Raw genomic sequence first — 23,000 nt, forward strand, 5'->3', positions numbered from 1 at the left:
GAATCAATCTAACAAAGGAAGCAAAAGATCTCCACATTGAAAATGAAAGTACTCTGAAAAAGGAGATCAAAGAATATATTAGAAAATGGAAAGATATCTCTTGCTCTTGGGTAGGATGAATGAACATAGTGAAAAAGGTCATACTTCCAAAGCTATCATATAGATATAATACAATCCCAATCAAAATACCATTAGCATATTTCACAGAACTAGAGAAAACACTCCTAAAATTCACTGGAAACCAAAAGAGACCTAGAATAGCAAAAGTAATTCTGGGCAACAAAGGCAAGTCAGGGGACATCACAATCCCTGACTTGACATAATACTACAGAGTTACTGGGATTACAAAAATAGAATGGTATTGATAAGGAAAAAAAAAAAAACAGGATCAATGGGACAGACTAGAAGATGGAGAAACAACTCAAACTCCAAACACAACCAGTCACCTGATCTTTGATAAATGGGCTAAACATGTTCACTGGAAGAAGGATAGCCTCTTTAATAAATGGTGCTGGAAATACTCTCTTTCCACATGTGGAAGACTAAAACTAAACCCATATTTGTCACCATGCACTAAACTAAAATCAAAATAGATCAAAGATCTAAATATTACAACAGAAACACTAAATCTGATGGAAAATAGAATACAAAGGTGTAGACAAAGACTTCATGAACAAAATCCCCATTGCACAAGAGCTATCTGAAAGAATCAAAAACTGGGATCTCATCATATGCTTCTGTATAGCAAAGGAAATCACCAACAGAGTGAAAAGAAAACCCACAGAGTAAGAAAAAATTCATACCAGCTGTTCTTCAGACAAAGGACTAATATCTAGGACATATAAAGGACTGAAAAAAGTCAGACCCTCCAAATTCAAAGATCCAATCCAAAAAAGGGTTTCTGATATGGATAGACACTTCTCAGAAGGAGTACAAATGGCAAAAAGACATATGAAAAAATATTCAACATCACTGGTAATTCTAGAAATGCAAATTTAAACAACATTGAGATTCCAACTCACTTCAGAAAGAAGGGCTATCATCAAGAATACTAAGAACAAATGCTGGTGGGACCGTGGGGAAAAGGAGCCCTTCTTCACTGTGGGTGGGAGTGTACACTGTTGCAACAACTGTGGAAGTTAGTGTGGAGATTCTTCAAAAAATTAGGATTAGTGGTCCCATTTGACTCAGCTATTCCCCTCTGGGCATCTTCCCAGATGAATTAAACACATTACACCACAGCAATATATGCGCATCCATGCTTATACCATACAGTTTGTCATAGCTAAGTCTTGGAAGCAACACAAATGCCTATCAACCACTGAATGAATTAAAAAGATTGTTCTATATAATGGAGTATTACTCAGCCATAAAGAAAGATAAAATTCAGACAGGCTTTTAGACAGGGGCACGCTTTTAGAGTTTATGATTGCTACATGGGTGTGAGTGCTACACCCACCCCAGATCAGGTAGTTTGCATATGTAAGAGAGAGAAAGAGGCCGCTTACCACCACTCCTTCCTTTGGTCTTGTTGCTTTTGCTATCTTCTGCCACCATGAAGAGTTGCCCTCTGCCATGTGCCACCCTGTCTTGGAGCCAGTGGAGTATGGACTGAAACCTCCACAAACTGTGAGCTAAATAAACCTTTCCTTCCTTCATTTTGGTGCCAGGTATTTTGTCCCGGCAATGAGAGAAAAGTAACCAAGACAGAGGGGAATGGGAATGAGAACGGGATAAAAGAGGAATCAAGATAGATCATGAATAGGTGCAAACATTCTATAATGAATGTGGTCTTTAAGTACACCTAAACTGTACCAATAAACTTAAATAATAAATTTCCTTTAAAAAAGGAACATATGGACCACAGAAACTACTTAGCAAATATATTCAAAGGATAAACAAATGACATTTTTATTCTAAAGGCCTAAAAGTCTTCCTTGTTTTTTTAAAAAATATTTTATGTCCCCCAAGATAGAACAAACATCAATAATCCCATGAGTAAACCATTACATGGTAAAATAAAAGAGTAATATACTATAACATAAATGTCAGATGAATAATTGTTATGGTTTATATCTGGACATCCCCCCAAAACCTCAAGAGGTCAAAGGAGGGACTTTTAGAAGGTGACTGGATTACAGGGATCATATCTGACTTGTGCGCAGGTGGGGTCTGGACAGAAGAGGTGAGTCCCACTGGGTTTGGCCTGCAAAGAGTTTACCTCCCTCTTCAGTCCCTCCTTCATCTCTCTACCTGCTCCCCACCTCATGCCATGAGCTGCTCCCCCAAACCATATTCTTGTGCCACGAAATCCTGCCTTGGAGCCAGCTAACTCTGTACTGAAAGCCCTACGGATAGTCAGCCAAATCAAACCTGTCCTCCTCTAACTCCAGGGTGTTGGGGAGTGCATCTCAGCAATGAGGTGACTAGGAGATAAAGAGAAAAGCAATATTTTCCTGAGCATATAATAAAACACAGAAACAAGATTTTTTATTTATTTTTCTAAAAGTAGAGGATGAAAGAGATTGAAGTTTTCTTGTTGATAAATTTATACTTAAATAAGGCATTTTATATTTCTAACCCAAAAGTAATGGAAGCATTCCTTATGATAACTGGGAAGTAACAAACTCTAATAACAACAGAAGGTAATGTGCTGCATTAGGGGTTCTCATCTGAGTATTTACTACTACTGCTACACTGGACCACATAGATGGACTATGGCTACTAGTACTACTATGAAAACTACATTTCACCTAAAGTCACTTTGCCTAAAAATCTAATCTGCTAAAAATGTCTCCACAAAATGCAATTTTCATATATGCAAGTACCTAAAAGTTACTTGTGTTCTAAGGGCTTACATAAATCACTTTACTAGAGACTGAAACCCTAAAATCAAGATGACTCATCAAAGAACTGAGACATTTTAGATGAAAATTTATACAGGAATTATGAAGTACCAGTCTATGAGAATTTGTTATTGGAATTAGATTCTGAAAAGGAGTACATGAGCCAGAAATGGTATGACAATGATGATGCTATCAAAGGTCACTTTCCATCCAATTTTCACTTTATGAAATACATCTGCACATGACAAAAGACATAATTATTTTACAAATTTTAAGCATATCTCATTATCTATTTTTAAATTCACTAAGGTATGCAGTAAGACTGAATTATAAAATGTAAATTAACATATGCAAATAAATCTTTACTATAAATATAAGGAATTGAATAAAATAAAACATTTTTAAAAGAGAGAGAAGTAAGATCTTGTAGAAAACTGGACAAAACTCTTTGGAAAAATGCATACTGAAGTTATTTTTGCATTTTTTGATTAGTTTATATACTTATTCATTTGTTGCAATTAAATTACTCCAGTTCCTTTCACAGTTTTGAAGTAAATCCCATATTAGATATATGATGTTCAGATTACCTTCACCCATTCTGCAGGTTACTTTTTAATCTTGAATTTCTCCTCCCCTCCTCCCATCCTCTCTCACTTCCTTCCTTCTTTCCTTCCTGAATGCAAAATTTTTCATTTAATCCAATCACATATGTCTCATTATTTTATTGCCTGGGCTTTTGGTACATGCAATAAATCAATGTTGAGAGGAATATCAAATGTCTTGTTCTGTTTCCTTCTAGGAATTTTACAGTTCTCTCTTATGCTGAGTAATATATGTTCTAAGGGTATCAATTTCTTTCCTTAAGTTTTTATACAGATATCCAAATTTCCCAATGAAAGTGGAAGAGACTATCATTTTTCCCACTGGTTATTCTTGGGAACTTTGCCAAAGATTAAGTGACTTTATGTGCCTGGCTTTATTCTGTTACAATGGACTACATAATATGTATATGCTAGCAACATATTATTTAAATAACTAAACTTGGAAATATATCTTTAAATTGGGAAGTCTGTTTCCTCAAGCTGTTTTCTTTTTCAAGATCACATGGCTATTTTGGTCATTTTTGTAGTTTTATATGAATTTTAGGTTTGCATTTGCTATTTTTGTGAAAAATAAAACGACAAAGCAAATGTGGTTTTAATGGAGAGAGCACTCATTGTGAATGTGTAGATCACTCTGGATACTATAGACTCTTGATAATATTAAGTCTTGCAATCCACAAGTATATTTCTATTTATTTTTCTCCTTTACTTTTCTGTCAACATTTTATAGTTTACAGTGTATAAGTCTTTTCACTCCTTGGTTAAGTTTATTCCTGAATATTTTATTCTTTTTGAGGCAATTCAAACTGGGGCAGATTTCTTAAATTCCTTTTCAGATGGTTCATTGTTAACTTATAAAAATACAAATTCAGCCAGGCATGCTCCTGCGCATCTTTAATCCCAGCATTCTGAGAGGAAGTTGAGGCAGGAGGATTGCTAAAAGTTCAAGGTCAGCTTGGGCTACATAGTGAGTTTAAGGCAAGTTTGAACTACACACCAACACCCTGTCTCAACAAACCGAAGAAGAAGAAGAAGAGGAAGAAGAAGAAGGAGGAAGAGGAGGAGGGGGAAGGGAGAGAGAGGAAGAGGAAAAGGAAGAGGAGGGGAGGGGAATAGGGGAGGGGGAGGGGCAGAAGGATGAAGACTAGGAGGAGGAGGAGAAGTGATTTTTATACACCAAATTTGGGGGGCTGAGGATTTAGCTCAGAGGTGAAGTGCCTGCCTGGCAAGCTCAAGGTCGTGAGTTCGATTCCTGGTACTGGAAAAACAGACAAAAAATAGAAAATAAAAAAAAAAGAATATACACTGAATTTGTATGCTGCAGTTTTACTGAATTCATTTATTAGGGTTGATTTTTGTGGAATCTCAGAGGATCGTATCACCTCTAATCAAATATCTTACTTTTTCCTTTCCAATTAAAATGCCTTTTTAAAATTTGTTTTTCTTGGGATTTAGCTCAGTGGCAAAGCGCCTGCCTCGCAAGCGCAAGGTCGTGAGTTCGGTTCCCGGTACCGGAGAAAAACCAAAAAAACAAACAGACAAAAAAAAATTTGTTTTTCTTGCTTAATGACACTAGCTAGGAATTTTCAGTATTATGTTGAATAAAAATGGTTAGGGTGCACACCTTGGTCTTTTTCCTGATTTTAGAAAACAGATTTCAATTTTTCACCACTGAATATTCTCTTAGCTGCAGACACCTCATTTCTAGGTGGAGTTACATTCCTTCCAGAACATCGCCTATCTTTATAATGAAAGGATGCTGAATTTTTTTCACATTTTGCTGAATATATTGATGGTGTATCATTTTTATTCTTCAATCTGTTAACATGATGTTTCATAATTATTAATATTAATTATGTTCAATCATCCTTGCCTCACGGGGGTAAATCACAGTTGATCATAATGTATGATTTTTTTAATGTGCTCTTGACTTGATTTACTAAGATTTCTTTTTGAGGATTTTTGCATCTATATTTACTGGGAATCTTTTCTTGCCATGTTTTTGTTTGACTTTGGTATCAGATAGTACTATCAAAAAATACTGGACTCATAAAATGAATTTGTTAGTCTTCTTCCCTTTAAATATTTTGCAAGAGTCTGGTGTGGTTATACACATCTGTAATCCCAACACTTGGGAAGCTGAGGCAGGAAAAAGGATTGCTACAAGTTTGAGGCCAGCCTGGACTACACAGGGAGTTTGAAGCCACGCTGAACTACACGGCATGACCCTGACTCAAGAAACCAAAATTTAAAAAAAAAAAAAAAAATTTGGAAGACTTTGAGGAAGACTGTCATTAATTCTTCTGTCAATGCTTGGTAGGATTCACTTATGACATTATCTAGTTTTGGGCTTTTCTCTGTTGTGGAATTTTTGATTATTGCTTCAATATTCATACTCATTAGTGATCTGTTCAAATTTTGATTTTCTTCATAATCCAATACTGTCTGTATGTAGGAATTTATTTCTTCAGACCTAGACATTTTTTGGCACATAGTTATTCACACTCCCTAATGATTGTTTTAGCTGTGACATAAAGTTGCAAAATTGTAATGGCTCCTCTTTTCTTGTGTAGGGCACGGAAACTCTTAGCATATCATTTTAAGATAGAAAAATTCTAGTCTTAGTGTAAGCCTCAAATATGCCTTGAGAAACATACCAGAGGGGTTGCAAAAAGTTAACTTTGCAGTCCTGACTTAGCCCCGGAATGCTTCTCCAAAAACAAGGAACACCTGGGCCCAGATACCCACCTATGACCCTGTTCGGGTTGTTTCATCCCTTCCCTAGCCCTAGATAAACATTGTAACCATAAAGGAAATGTATGCTTATCCAAAGGGGGACATATACAACAGATTGCAAAAAGTATATATCATTGTGGTTGGGCTCATGACGAGAGCCTAACCCGGTCAGGTGGGACAAGAAAAACAACATGTGGTCAGGGCTACAACATTCCAATCTGTTATCATGGAAACCAAAAATGTGTATAAGGTGGGAACAAAGGCAGGCCCACGCCTACTTCCCTGATTGCAAGTCAAGGATGAAGGGAGGCTAGCCTCAAATTAATAAAGCTCTATTTGTTCTCAGTAGAGTCCTTTAGTTTCTTGCGGAATACAATCCGATTTTTGCCATTATACTTGCTGATTTTCTTATTTTAGTTGTTGTTGTAGTTGTTGTTCTTGTTGCTATTGTTGTTACTAGGTCTAACTGAAAGTTTGTCAATTTTGTTTACAATTTCTTTTTTTTTTTAACTTGTTATTTCTTTCTTTTATTTTAAAAATTAAAAAAAAACTGACAAGAGGCTGGGGATTTAGCTCCATGGCACAGCTCCTGCCTGGCAAATGCAAGGTTGTGAGTTCAATTCCTGGTACCAGAAAACAAACAAACAAAAACACAAAAAACTGACAAAACAACCACGAAGACAAAATCAAAACAATACAAAAATATCAAAAATGATACATGACCTCAAGAAAAAATGATAGAAATTCACAATAGTTGCTATATTACATGCCATTATCTTCAACAGAGGTGCTCAGTCTATTGGACATAAGAATGGAAGATTGATCAAGCAAGCAAGGACAGTAACAAGTAATAAATAAATAAATATAATTTTAAAAAATTGGAAATGATGCAGAGCAAAAGTCCAGGTCCTGATGGATTCACTGCAGAACTCCACAAGAAATTTAGAGAAGATTTAATAATAATTCTTCTCAAACTCTTTAATGAAATTGAAAGAGAAGCAATTCTCCCAAAATCATTCTTGAAGGCAAGTATTATCCTGATACCAAAGCTAGAAAAAGAACTAACCAAAAAAGAGAACTGTAGGTCAGTCTCCCTAATGAACACAGAGGCAAAAATTCTCAGTAAAATACTACCTAATAGAATGCAGCAAATCATCAAGAAGATAATACACCGTGACCATGTGGGATTCATCCCAGGAATGCAGGGATAGTTCAATATACACAAATCAATCAATGTACTACACCATATCAACAGAGCTAAAGACAAGAATCACATGATCATCTCAATAGATTCAGACAAAGCTTTTGATAAAGTCCATCACTTATTCATGATTAAAAACCCTACAGAAAATTGGCATGGATGGACTCTACCTCAATCTGATAAAAGCCATCTATGACAAATCAAGAGCCAACATCATACTAAATGAACAAAAACTGAAAGCCTTCACTTTAAAATCAAGTACAAGACAAGGATGTCCACTGTTACCACTCCTGCTTACACTTTCAAGAACCAACACTTGGGTCTTCTTTGGATATTTCCTACTGTGTTTCTGGATTGTATTTTATGTATTTATAATATACTCATTATAATTTCCTTTCCTCCAACTACCTTTCTGCTGAGTCTATTCTTTATCAGGTCTTCTCTGTGCTGAGCTGTGCTCTCTAGATTTCCGTGGGTGCTGAGTTCTTTTAGCATGAGACAGATTAAATCAGCTCTTTAGCCCATCTAGCAACATTTTCCTTATCGATATTTTATCTTTAGAATCTTTTAGTAACATTTATTCCATTTCTGTCTTCAGTATGTTCCATGTTGTAATTTTGCATTCTGTAAATATATTTGCAAAAACTCAAAACAGGTTTTTTTATTACATTATCTCTGTCACTGGTCTTTTGGTATTGACTGATAATTTTTCAAGGTTACCAACTATGCCTTCTGGCCCTATGCCTATGTGGTAATTATCTTCAAGGCTAGACATTTCGAATATTATATTGTACAGTCTTTTATTTGTTCATTAGTCTTTAAAGAGTATAGTTTGGTTTGGTAGTTACTTATAGATTTGCTCTAGCCTATCAATTAAGTCTTACTTTTAAACTCAGTTGAGTTATTTTTAGAGTACTTTTATTCTAGAATTGGTTTTCCCCTGCAGTTACACAGTGGCCTTTGTGGAGGTAATCATTCTGGTGAATGATTTCCTGGGGCATTCCACGAGATTGTTCCACTTCTTTTGCTTATAAGTCTACTTTCCCAAAATGTGCATATTATTTAGTTTTTATCTTGCATCCCCTGGTAGTGTTTCTTTCCTAATTATTATTGTTTGCCTAGCCTCAAGAACTCCATTCTGCATATGTGTGTTGTGTTATTTAGCAGGTCTCCAAAGGACCACTAGCCAGACTACTGGAACTGTTTTATGCACATTTCCCTCCACTTAGCATTCAGCTGCACTAATTCCAGCTTTCTCACAGTCTCTTCCCCTTAAACTGAGATCTGTTTCCTCTCAACACAGATCTTTCCCTCAATAAAACACTCATAAACTGCCTCGATTATTGTTTTCTATCCCAAGATCCTAAAACACGTCGGGGAACAAAGTAGAGTTTGTTTTAAGGCTGATCTCAATGTTTCTTTACCTTCAAAAATCATAGCTCCACACTGCTTGTTGTTCATTCTCATAATAATTGTTTTGTATATTTTATCTTGTATATTTTTTTGTATATTGTCTTGTATATTCTTATATATATCTTGTATATTATCCTATAATCTTATATATTATCTTGTATATTATTTTGTATATTTTATCGGAATTCTAAGCATTAGTATGGGAAAGGTATTTTACTACTTACTGCTCCCATATAGCTAGAAGCACAGAATTTCCTATTTACTTACAAATATGTTTCAGGCTGTAGCCACTCCAGAAACCACTAAAAACTACTCTTGTATGATCAACAATGACCTCCACCTTACCAAACCTAGTCATCAGCATTCAGTACAAAGCTTTGAAATATTCCTTCCCTCTTAAAGCACATCTCCCACTCAATCTATAGAGCTACACTCTCTGCTGGATCTTTTTGTTAATTATTTTTCATTTTTAAAGTTTCTCTGCTGGATTCTCACCTTTGCAACCTCTTAATATTTGACTACAGCTGAGTTTAATCAAAAGAGTCCTCTTAACTAGCTACATTCATTCCCTATATTCAGGTAATCCTCTCACCAAGCAAACCAATCGCTGTAAAATGTTCAGATTATATTCTCATTTAAAGCCTATTTACATACAACCAAATTTTTGCTTAACATTTGTACTTGCATATTTCACAGACATTTCAAATTTTTTTCACCTTCCTAAAATTTGCTTTTTGGTAAATTTTCAATGTCACAAATGCCACTGCATTATTTAAATTTAATCTAACCTAACACTTACCATTGTCTTCTTTCTTTTGAAACTTATATCCAATATGGTGGCCAACTATGTTAGCTCTTTGGACAGATACCCAAGCTAATTACCTTTTATCATCTCTACTAACACCACACTGACTGAAGTCATTATTTTTCTCTTCTAAATCACTCCTCCTGAGCTTCCGATTGCTGTCTTCCAACCCCAACATAGTCAGTCTTTTTTCCACATAGCAACCAAAGTGATATTTTAAAATGTAAGACAGCCCATGTTACAATCTCTACCCAAACTTTATACTCAAAATCTTCTATGCATCTCTCACTTCCTGCATTTTCTTAAAAGAAGTAAAAAGAAATGTGACCTACTGCTAAAACTTTTACTAGAAATATGCTCCACTAACTGTACTAACTGCACGGCTCTCAAGCTCTACTTCCATCCTACAGAACAAAAGTCAGCCAACTCTCCCGCTACTTTATAGTAACGATCAGCTTTCCTCTCGTTTCTATCAACAACAATATCAACACTTTTTCTAGGCAATCTAGTGTTTTTGTATCATTCACCACAAAACTCATCATCTATCCACTATCCAATCCCTAATGCACTTCATTTTTTTTAAGTATTTTTTTTACAGTAGCACCTGCTTTCAGTACTAAAATTTGCATTATTTTGCTTTGGCTGCAATAAGAAAGTATGAAAAACTAGAAGACTGTGAGAGATAGTAGAAGCTAGAAGATACAATATAAGTTTACTGACTGAAATTCTGAAGGGTAGAAGTCTGAAATCATGGTATTACTGGGACCAGTTCCTTCTGAAGGCTGTGAATTTCTGAAGTTCAGTACCATTCCTTTTACCTTAGTTTGAGGATAGTTTTCTTAGTGTCTTCATAGCATTCTCATTGCGGTTTTTGTCATCAGATTTTCTTTTCTTAAAGAACACTATTTGTGTTGGATTGAGGGCTACTCTAACGTCCCTATTTTACCTTGGTTGTCTCTGTGAATACCCTGTTTCAAACAAGGTCATAGTCTGAGACATTAGGAATTAGTAGCTCAGACAGATTTGGGGGACAGGGGCTGGGGATTTAGCTCAGCGGCAAAGCGCCTGCCTGGCAAGCGCAAGGTCGTGAGTTCAGTTCCTGGTACCGGAGAAAAACAAACAAACAAACAAAAAAAAAATTACTGTCAGATTTGGGGGACAGAGGAAGCAGCTCATTCCTGGTCATAATTTAATTCTGAGTGTTAGTTTTATTGTCCAATAAGATCTAAACAAATTCAAGTAAAAAAGGAACTGAGGAAAGTGCTTGTGAATTCATATTTAAAACACTAGAAGAAAGCTTTTTAAAGGTAGTGAAAAGACAGAAAAAATCCACAGAATAAGAACACAAAGGCAAACAGGTAAAAGAATAACATGAAAGAGAAAATTAAACAGTGATAATTGAACAAAACAGAGCAAATAAGTAAGGTTTACAATTAAAAGTCATTGGCACTAGGGTCCCTGCCTTGATGCTCTTGCAAAGGACTTGAGTGACAGGGTAGCAACAAAGTGGAATCAGGGGTTATGGAGGTCCTAAGGTTGACTTACCTTGTTGCATTTTTCAGGAAGTCATGTGAAGAGAAGAAAGAAAGGGTAAAACTTACAAGGAAAATGGATTAAGCAGCAGGTACAATAACCTCACTCTGAAGGTAACAGTGCATGTTTGATTTGTTCTCTGTCTTAATAATTTATAGGATTAGTGATTATAAGTAAGTTAGTCTTTACAATTTTTAAATTAATAATTTAATGTAAAACGTTTGCTTTCTCCCACATTTCAAATACCTCTGCCTCAGTGTTCTCTTTCACACTTTCCTAATATTGTATAGAGTTATTTATTTAGCACACTAGTTGTGACTTCCACAAGGAGATGAAGTCCAGAAGGAGATGAGAACAGAAACTTTATAATTGTTAGTTTCAGAATTGGATATTCAGCTGGAAGGACAGTATATAGGCAATAAAGCATTCAATAAATACTTGTTGAATGGATGAAGGAAGGAATGGTGGAATAGTTAAAAGCTGACATGGTGTTACATTGGAGCAACTTTGATTCTAGTGTAGAAGATCATGATCAAATCTGAGCAAGAGGGCTGGGGATTTAGCTCAGCGGCAAAGCGCCTGCCTGGCAAGCGCAAGGTCATGAGTTCGGTTCCCCGAACGAAAAAAAAAAAAAAAAAAAAAAAAAAATCTGAGCAAGATGCCACAAATTATATTAAAGATCTTCCAATTAATCTAGAATTAGCTTACCAATGTAGGTAAGCATTATATGGAATCATAAAAAATAAATCAATGTATAACAGAATTGGTGAGTGGAATACAGAGTTCTCTTTGCTAACAATGTTACCTACTTAATATTGCATAATTTGTCTAGTTTTGTATATGCTTTCTAAATAAGTCTTCTCTGTTAGAATGATTGTGCTCAAGTGCAGATAAGGATGGTTTTTTAAAAAGAGAAATGATAGCCTATGGAAATATTCAGATATGAGGACACTAGGAATGTCTGCAGTTCATTTTCTAATAGTTTCCTGAAAATTTCTGTCTCTCAAAGGGCTGTAGAGACTTTCATGAGTTTCTACCCACACAAACATGCAAAGGTGAGAGACTCTCCGCTCTTTGCCAAAGGAGTAGAGATGCAGTGTATTTAATGGCCCTTATGGATATTATATATTTTTTATTCTTCCATAAATTTCCTAGAATTTTATGAAATTATCAGCATGCAATGACATCCTCTTCATGTTCCTCTGATCAAGAGGCCCTCACTATGACAATAACATCCCTGTTCAGTTTTTTTATATTAATGCACACACACACACACACACACACACGATATTTTCTCTTGGGATGGACCATTCTCCCAGAGAAAATACCTCTACTCTTGTGGTGCTTGAGATGTGAATTTGGCTGTGAGGATGCTAGAGACCATCTGGGAGAAGCATATCACAATCACAGAGTCAATTTGTTCTCAATTATGCTAATTTTAGAATTAGTCAGTCCAAGAAGCTGGAAGCCATAGAACAAGAAGGATCACGGATGCAACACAAATCCTGAACTGAAGGCCTGGTAGCTTCCTGGAGAGTGGCTGGTATGAGTCTAAACTGAAAGGCTAAAGAAACTAAGCTGAGGTCTATGAACAAAGACAATAGCAAAAATGCCCCACTCAAGCAAAATGGAGCTTTCCAAAGGAAGGCTACTTCCCCTTTCATTTCATTTAGGATGAAGCCTATTGGATGGGGCTACCCACAATTGGGGTGCATCTTCCCCTTTCTGTGCAGTTTGGGAGCCTCTGTGCCAACCATCTCTAGAAACATCTGGCAGATCCAAGCAGAAGTGTGGTTTACTCACCTATTAGGCATTTCTTAATCCAGGTAAGCAGACAATCACAATTAATGCTCACAGAGAGCACACCTGGATCAAATTACCCAAACAGTGAACCTCTTCTCCAGGTTTGGGAACTCAACTCAAAATTTAATTTTTGAATTTATAAAATTGACTATCTGCAGAAATCAAAAGCATCCCTATCCCTTACCAAATTTTACCCATTTTTCATATACATAATTGTACTTTTTGCCTTACTATCCAGGTGCCTCTATTTCCTGAGAGATTTGAACTTCTACTGCAGAAAATAGCCTGCATCTGATTTACTTCCTCTCCCAACCTAAGTTCCAACTTTCTTCTGGCTGAACCACTTGTCATCCTCTGTCTAACTGCTTTCTTCCTTGCCAAATTGTTCTGACTTTTTCTCAGCTATCAAACCCTTTGTCTTTAAGGATGCAAATCTCCTTACTCACTTCCTGTCAATTTTGTAGAGTTCCAAGAAGAAATAGAATGCATTTGTTTACCTAGAAGCTCCCAATTTCACATTGGAAAGGGTATTCAAGAAGCTATTATGTTCACCATTGTAATTCCATTGCATATTGTTACCTTCTAATCAGTTTCTCAGACCACCTATTCGCGGTACTGGTATGCTGCTACTGTTCTATTTTTTTGTTTGTTTGTTTGTTTGTTTCTCATGTACTACTCTCTTTAAAATAAAAGAAAATCAGAAAAAAGAAGCTATCGTGTATTTATTTCCCAATGCTTATACTCCCATTACTATTTGAAAGCACTAATGATACTGAAAGACTGCAAGTATTTTAACAGAAACTGCCCACGTGAAGGGCACAACACTCACAATTATATAAATCAAATAACTATAGAAACATAATATTTATGGTTCTTTTCAGTTCAAACACATTTCTATAAAGATGTATGGAGCACCTATTACAAAAGAACAATTAAAGAACTACTGAAATATTGTCGAATGAACTGCAGATGACGTGGTCTAAATTAGAGCAGAAAATAAGGAAAAGGAAGAATGGTGATTTTTTAAACATATATTTTTTTCAAAAAGTAATATTTTGTTACTTTTCTCATCATGTTTTTCACTGATGCCCAATTAACAGATCTCTGAGGCTGCTATAACAAAGTATTCCAAGCTGTGAGACTGAAATAATGGAAACTTACTGTCTCACAACTGTGCATGCTGGAAATATGAATTGAAGGCACTGGCAAAATTGGTCCCATCTAAGATCTGTGAGGAAAAGTCTGTACCAGGCTTCTCTCTTTGGCTGCCTCGTGTTCAATTGGAGTTATTCCTGTGTACTGCTCTCGAACATGTCCTTTTATTTTCAGATATTCTTCACACTAGATGAGGCCTATTTCTAGTCACTTGGCAATTTTGATAGATTAGCTCTCTTAAAACAGTATCACCAAAATCTTATCTCCAAATCATTGCCTCTAAAATATTGTCTCACATTCTGAGGTATTGGTGGTTGATACCGCAGCATATGAATTCTAGGGGGAAAGAATTCTACCCATGCTAGCCTTATTCAAATGGAGGAGGAGAACATTGGTTTTGAATTTATAAAACTGACTAATGAGTTGGGATAAAGGAGAGTGAGGAAATCCAGAGTTTGGCACATTGAGGAGTCACAGTAGAATGTGCCTACTTGATGACCCAGAAATGATCAAAAAGACTATGCATATTTTGCCTTTTCTTTACATTGTACAAAAGCTATCAAATGTTGTTCTTTATTTGCACACCACAGATATGTCTACAGATCAGCTGACTGGCTTAGGAATGCATTAACAGTATTTAAAGTAATAAAGCATTTTAAATATATAATAGCAATAGATTTTTAAGTCTAAAGTTATACTGTAATAATTTATTTAATTATAAGCTTTTAGAACTTTGAACCTAAAATATACATCAGAGACCCTTTAACTCAAATGTGACCACAACTGGATGTGTTTCATAATTATCTGGGAATCTTTTTAAGTATAGATTTCTGATCCCTACCCCACATATCTTGAATAGAGTTTCTACACGTACATTTTTTAGACACTCTTCAGTTGATTCTAATGCAGACTGCTTGATCCATCTGCTTTGGTTTAGAGTTGAGGCTTTAAATTGAGACCCCTTTAAACTGCATATGTAGGACATATTTAATACACACAATAAAAATGACCTACTTCTGTTTTGATTTTGATCAATAGAAAATTAGATCATTAGAATCTACTTCAAGAACAGTCTTGAAACAGTAGCACAATTTATCTTACATTTTGACCAGGATAGTTAAGAAATATTTTATACCCTTTAGTAAAGTTCTCAGTTTGCCCATATTTATTATTGGTAAATTTTTAAAAATCAAATTAACAAAAATCTTCTAATGTGTGGAAAGTATAATTTACTAAGAGAGATTTTAGAAACTTACAGATGATGTTCTATCCACCTCACAGCGGCTACTCAGAATAAAGCAGGCTTCAGCATCATCCATCCTAAATACAGACAGAAACACAAGACAGTCTAACACTGAAATCACTACTGATTGTCTGGAAAGATAGTATTTTAACTCGTGGTGCATGTGCTACATGTAGAATATGTATATCCTCACCTCAAATCAAAATTGAATGTCTAACAGATCATAGCTATATTTGACACTGAATAAAACCTTTTGTTGGAATATATATATATGTATATATATCAGTGGTTTATGAACAAATAAAAAACTTTATTGTCTTTTCTGATTATATGTTTCCATATATAAGTTTTGCATAAATTAAGGAGGGTTGTTGGCCTGTATTTCATGATTAATTACACTTCAACTTCATGCTTCTGTTAAATTGTAAGAGGGTATAGTGCTGTTCAGTATCCATAAATCAAACTCTACTGCACACTCAGATTTCCTAAAGACGATGCACTGTCTCTTCCAAATTCTTCCCCTTATGCTAACATTCTACATCTTTTAACTCAATGGTAAATATGCCTTATTGCCTGACACATAATATCTTATAAGCAGAAGAATGTTAATTGCAAAATGAAGAAAGATTTAATTTTCTGGTACACTGTGATAAAATAAATCCTTTCTAAACAATATATTCTATGGAAAAACGAAAGGTCCATGAAATTAATCCAAACCAAACAGTTCTGGAGAATGTTGCGTCATGAGCACTAAGATAACATGAGTATTGGATGACACTTTCTAAACATCACTTTCCACAAAGCAATTCAAAACTCATGCAACTGACCTTTGGAACTTGTTTGGAGAAATCTACTCCTTGTTCCTTGCGTGAGGAATTGTGTTGAAGAATGTATTAGTTAACATTAAATCCCAAGTCTTTTATATGAAATTAGGGTTAGAAATGAACATAAAAATAGATACTTCACCACACTAACTTCTATCTTAACTTGACTCCTGGAGTCTTAGCAGCTGGCTATTTCTGTTATCTTTGTTTCTGTTCTATCTTTCCTTCTTTTATCTTTCTCTCCCTTTCTGTTTTCTTTCCCTTTCTTTCTTTGTTTCTTTCTCTCTTTCATTTCTATGAAGGAATATTTCCTATAAATATGATTGACTTTGCTGAGAAATTTCATTAATACTATTAACAATAAGTTGGTTATGTTCATCTTAAATAATTTCCAGTTTAGCTACTAACAGCTCAGATTAATTTCTTAGACAAAAAAAAGCTTTCATATGTTACACATATTCATATAGAAAACACTATGGACATTACTCATTTCTATTTTGAGAAGAACATAATTCATGCAACAAATTAAGCATACATAATTATCAATACAAATGAATATAAGGGTCCAGATTGTATTAATATCTGAACAAATATTCCCTCTATGGCACCCAAGTCATGGTATAGATTACAAATCATGAACACCCAAAGCAAGGGTTTACTTGAAGTACTAGGAACATCTGAAAATTTATAGAACATTCTTATGTACAATGATAACATATATGAAATATTTAACCCACCAAAAACACTAACATCATCTCAGAAATTTTAAATCAGTTGTATACTATTCATTACTTCCTGATAGTCTGAGATTACTTTATTGTTTCAGATATAAAGATCACTGAAAAATTCCTAAGCTAAATTGGCTTCAATATCTATCGATCAGATATAATTTCAGAGGTCTGACTACTAGGACATCCAGTTATTTCTTGCATGATCAAGCAACACAAAGTGCATTTTACTTTTCTTTTCCTTCATACACACAAGCTCAAACACACAGCAAGTGGAGAAAATTTGCATGGGATAATACACATGTATACAGGCACTCCAGAACAAAGAAATAAAAGGAGGGGGAAGGAAAAGGAGGGGAAGGAAAGGGGTGAAGAGGAGAGGGGAAGGGAGGTAAATTATAAAATTTGGAAGGGAGATTTTTAAATATTGCTTTAAGAGCATGTAGAACATCTCAAGGATAAACATGAAGACATGTTTAAAACATTAAAATAAGCAGAAATCATTTAGCAAAACCATTTTCTACTAAGGATTTCTTCTGGCTTCTGAAGTAAAGGTGCTGTTTTGCCAAAGTCTCGATTTCCTGACAGTCATAGGATCTCCTTCTATGCTTTAACGCTGCTGGTGTGGTAGGACACCCGGGCCCTGTGGCCAGAGCCATAAGTCCAGTTAGCTGGCAAGTGCACAACGCCAAGAGGGCAGCTCAGGGAGACCTCTAGCCTTCCTGATTCTTCCAGCACTAGGGATTCTTTTATCTCTAACCCCAGGCAATGTAAGTGCTATCTGCTTAGTACATATTGCTCACTCTTTAAATTTAAACATTGGATCTTTTTTTGAGATCTCACATAATGCTCAGTCCACATTTTGATTTGTGGAATAAAAGTGATATTGAGGACTTTAGAGCCTATTCTAGTAACAGTGAGTCTGGACACCTCCGCCCATTTCTGACAGCTGAGACAATCACAGCATGTTGCTTTTCTTGCGTCATGCAGGCACAGTCCATTGACCATTTTCATCCTAACACAATGCTGGGATAGATAGGTAAATGCACTGATTTTGCTTTTTAATATTTTAATTTGGCCAGCAACAGGAATCACGCTCACCTTTGTACACAAACATACCAGAACAAATCATGCAACAGCAAAAATTGCTAAAATATGATGGTGAAAAAAGATGTTAAGGCACTCAAAATGACTGAAACATAGAAAAAAGGTAAGAACACCTACTTGGCTCTCAATAGATCCTGATCTTTAAGGGCTGAACCTTGAAGGTAGATGACTCTTTGGGACCACATTGGGATCTGTAGTACCCTTCGAACTTGCACATCCATTTCAGTAGGACACAAAATCACCACGTAATAATCCTATTCAAAACAAAATGGGCAGTGCCTCAGGAACAATAATGCTTCATCTTATCCTGCATAGGCAAATAAAGTACTTAAGAACAGGCTGAAATATGAATGTTAAATTGAAATGAACTCCTACTAGCAAATAAAAGTTTACACTTAAGGCAAGCGTGGTGGCATGTGCCTCCGATCCCAGCATGGCAGGAGGCTAAGGGAAGAGTATCTCAAGTTCTAGTCCAGCTAGGGAACTTAGAAATTTGCTGAGACCCTGTCTCAAAATAAAAATGGAAAACGTGAGGATGTACTGAGAAAGTCCTGTGCTTAATACTCAGTACTGAAAAAAATCACATTTAAAACTTAGGCATATTAAATATAATTACATCATAATAAATAAAACGGAAACATACAGAAATCTCAAGAACCACTGATTCTAACCTGCTTGTATCACAAAGGTAAAGTGAACAGTTAGTACGCTTTGAGTATTCTTTCAGCTTTAAAGTGTTTAGTAATAATCAAAGACTCAACCTAAAGTACACTTTGCATACCACATAGAAATGTTTAAGAATCAATTCATACTTCAAATTTTCCTCTTTACAATCAATACCGTGAGGGGTCAGTAGGAAAGCACTTGACTAGTTTAGGTGAAACCCTGGGTTTAATCACCAGGAGAGCAAACAAATAAACAGTGATGGTGATTTATACATCATTAGGTAACATTATGAACGGGTGATTTTCAATAATTACTGATGAATATGGAGTAAAAATTGATCAAAGCTTTCAAAATACTAACAATGAAAATAAAAGAGTTTGAAATCAAAATATTTAAAATATACGGACCTGTGGAGAAAATAGAAAAGTATTCTAAATGATAAAATGATTTAAAACAAACTAATCTATAAGAATAGAATTTTTCTAGTAGACATTCACTATTTTATTGCTATGGAATATACTTAGTGGAAATTTTTAGGGTTTTAAGAATTCTCCCTATAGATCCTAGAAAAAGTTGGTTATTGTGGAATCAAATTTTTCCTTAAAAAATATATTCTTGATGGCTTAAAATGAATAAAATGAATAAAAAATGTTAAATACCCAAGATATGAATGAAGAACACAAATAATTTTATATGAAGACAAAGGAATATATTATATAATTTAGTATCACTAATTAAAATAATTAAATTTTTAAAAATTCTAAGTATAATAGTACAGTATTTAAAAAGGTCTCCAAACAATTTGTAACCCTCTGTGGGAGAAGGATAACTAGATATTGTCTGCAATGTCTTGATCAGGAATTATTCAATCTCTTGACATAAATTTATTGAGGAAATACAATATCACTAGCTCTTTGTTCTTGACCTGGATTAACTACATTAGCAGAAAAGAAGACTACCTACATAAACATTGTCCCACAATCATGGAAAGTAAAAGTACAAAGACTTTATCTGCATAAAAAAATGAAGTGCTGAATTCATATTTTCATCTATTATTGTCCAATTTTTGGTCACTTAGCACTTTTATAAATAGTACCTAGCTACACTCCAAGAAACAAATAAAAAAATAGAAATCCTAGACTTCCACATTTCCATAACTAATATTTTATATAAGTCTGCAGTATTCAAGTGAGCAGATGATATTGAAATGGCTTCTTCATTGTTTTATTATATTTTATGTTAAAATTCAATGTTTCACAAAAATATCATTTATGCTTTATCCAAAGGATAAAAGCAATTCTTTATTTCAGAGAAATTTTTTCTTTCCAACATTAACATGATTCCATCTGTCTTTTAGTGTAGATACAGAAGGAAACTTAAGATACCATTTATTCTCCAGCATTTTTTCAATGTTCCTGGTTATATTTGCAGTTCATTTATTCTTTGTAAATTGGCTGCATAAAAATCATACAGAATGAGGTACCACTGTTAGTTAAGTGACCTTGGCAATATGTTGGTAGGTATAATCTAGCATTGTGCATAATATAATGCACACATACCTGTAGTCTTGGGTGAGCATAGAATTCATTTAAAAAATCCATGAGCAAATCAATCTTCAGTGAACTGACACACAGAACAACGTGCTTTTCAGTCTGTGCTCTATGTCGACTATAGTTTCCACCTGACTTTTGTCTCTCCATCCACAAATATGCCAACTGTTCAAACTGCAAAATATGTTTATATGAGAACAAAAAACACCAGACATGAGAATTTTAAAAAAAAATCAGAGCAGCAGTCTACTGTAAGGTAAATAAAATTTAAGATAAACTCATTGAGATTCAAACTATCAGTGATCCCTTCAACAAAGTTATATTATCTCTGCAGAGGCTATAAATGAACTCCAGTGACTTCAGGTCTTTTAGGAAACATATTGAAATGATTTTGCTAGTATATTACATGAGGTCATTAACGGCTTTGTGCATCTGCTCGATAGCCAGTACTACAGGATAAGTCGTGCACTGAGCAATACAAAAAAACCTCCTAGGTATTTCTCTATTCTCATTCTCCTACATGTCCTGCTGCAGAAGATAACCTTACCACACACTCAATGCTGTCTTTTAGCTGTAGAGTCGTCCTAACCTGAGCATAGCAGAAGGCTCAAGGGAGGAAAAAAGTTGTAAGAATGGGAAGGTCAGCTTTGTACTCGCAAAGGTAAATTTTAAATGTCCCATGATCAAACTGTGTATGACCATGCAGGTATAATTAGCAGTGGCTATATCTTGTTTCCCATTTGCTCACTCATGAGCACCCAGGGCTCGCTACAAGAAAGGGTTAGAAATTGCTTCTACTTATCTTTAGTCACATTTTATTCCATTGTCCCTTTGCAACAGCTGTACTTACTGCCCAAAGTGCTGCATGATGTTTATATACTATGTCCATATTTTGTCTTCATTGACCAACATAGATAATTGATTTTTAAAACATTGCAGTTCATGACTTGTAGGTGTATTTTCAAGAACTGTGTGAAATGAATCATTCATAAATTTATTTCCTTAGTCTATTATCTTAAAATTTAAGCTACATTTTCACATACTTAATATAGTTATATACACTACTGTAATTAAATATAGGAACAGTATGTGTTAGTATATTATTGTTACCTAAATAAATTACCCTGTATTCTTATTAAATGTAGAATATTCAATTTTATGAGACTGCATTTCTATAAAGGTTAACAAGATTATCTTTACCTGTATCGGTAGAACCACAAGAGCAACACAGATCATAGCAACAACAAAGAGCTTAGAGGACCATGTTTCAGGAGTAACATCACCAAAGCCCACAGTGGAAAATGTCACGATGCAGAAATAAAGGGAGTCAAAGAGATTTAGCTTCTTTCCTATGCGTTCCAGATGTTGGATTCCACAAATGCTAGTGAAACAAACATGCATTATAATTAAAATGTGCAAACTGGACACATTTTTTCTCATCACTGTTCCTTGGAAATCAAAAGCCATTTCATAAAGCTCTTCAACAACTAGCCTTTCATACATGACACTATTTTTCCCAGAAAAATAAAAGTTAAGGTTTTCTATTCATCAAACACTACCAACCAGATATAGTCTTATTGTGATTAATAGCTCACCAAAAATGTTAATCAAAGTATCATAAAGTATATTTCAGGATCATGTAAAATCAGTAGACTAAATTTCTTGGGTAACGTACAAAGATAGCTAGAATGTGCAATACGTGCATAGCTAAAAGGATGTGCTAGAATATTTGGCAGTATGACATACTGAGTGGCAACTCCTGACAGTATGCTAAATTGAGAAAAGACAGAAATGGATTAAAGATGGAATTTCTAACCAAAAGAGAAGCAGAATATAAAGATTTGAAAAATTCTCAGCCTGGCCAGATTGTGTAGAATAAAAATGGTCTTCAGGAGAAAACACAAAGGCTGGGGATTAATCTGAATAGAATGAGCCCACGTGCTATTCACGGAGACAATGCAGTGAAGGCATTTGAGAGATCTTTCAGATCACCATACCTATCAGGCCAAGGCCTGGAGTAGAATACTTTCAAGAAAGAGGCCCAGGTGTTTGTGGGTTTCTGGATTTGTGCATTCTGGTACGGTATTCCTGAGCTACCAAAGCTATGGCTCACAAGGTCACAAGGGCATCTCCAGCAGGCCCAGGTGTAGCTCAGGCTGCTATTCCAAAGGAAGTAAGTGATCAACTTAGCAGCATTCACGTGGTGCTAACTCTGCAAGTGTGCCGAATACATAAGCTACAAAGGAGTGCTACATGGTTTCAGGGGGGCGGTGCTGGAGAGCCCTGGAGCCAGAAAGAAGAGCCACAGGGATGCAGCCCCAACTAGGGCAATGCCCAGTAACTTCCCAGACCCACCTTTGTCAAGCCACAGAATGCAGTGCCACCGCAGGAGAGATGTAGCTGCCAAACTCCAACTTGTGGAGGCAGTTATGTGCCCTGAAACTAGAAAAGCCACGGGACTTTCCAGGGCCTTGGATTCCAACCCCACTCAGTGTTTCCAAAAGTTATGGCATGGGTCAAAGAAAGTTATCATCAAACCTCAGGATTTAACGTTCACCTTGTTGAATTTTGACATGCTTGGTAATAGAGCATGTTAATACTTTTGGAGCTATTAAGATGAAGTAAAGGTATATTGTACGTGCAAAGGGCATGAATATTGAGGGACCAGGGAGAGAAATGTTATCATTTCAATGTTTATGTCATCACTGCCAAGATTCATTTTGTGGTTTGTTTTTTTTTTTTTTGGTTTTTCTCCGGTACCAGGAACCGAACTCACGACCTTGTGCTT

At 35.4% G+C, this 23,000-nt stretch overlaps 1 protein-coding gene across 2 annotated transcripts in view; it reads right to left on the reverse strand.

Moving 5' to 3' along the window:
- Kcnt2 (potassium channel, sodium activated subfamily T, member 2) overlaps nt 1–23,000 on the reverse strand; it is a 360,773-nt gene that overhangs the window by 171,667 nt on the left and 166,106 nt on the right. For both annotated transcript variants that reach the window (XM_005375111.2, XM_005375110.2), the window contains exons 9-12: nt 21,413–21,593; nt 20,222–20,386; nt 18,114–18,250; nt 15,351–15,414 (exon numbers count right to left, since the gene is read on the reverse strand). In XM_005375111.2, the coding sequence (XP_005375168.1) occupies nt 15,351–15,414; nt 18,114–18,250; nt 20,222–20,386; nt 21,413–21,593 (547 nt within the window). The remainder of the gene's footprint in view (nt 1–15,350; nt 15,415–18,113; nt 18,251–20,221; nt 20,387–21,412; nt 21,594–23,000) is intronic.

Source organism: Chinchilla lanigera, unplaced genomic scaffold (genome assembly GCF_000276665.1).
Source record: "Chinchilla lanigera isolate Chin_1 unplaced genomic scaffold, ChiLan1.0 scaffold00005, whole genome shotgun sequence".
In the NCBI taxonomy this organism is placed as follows: Eukaryota; Metazoa; Chordata; class Mammalia; order Rodentia; family Chinchillidae; genus Chinchilla; species Chinchilla lanigera.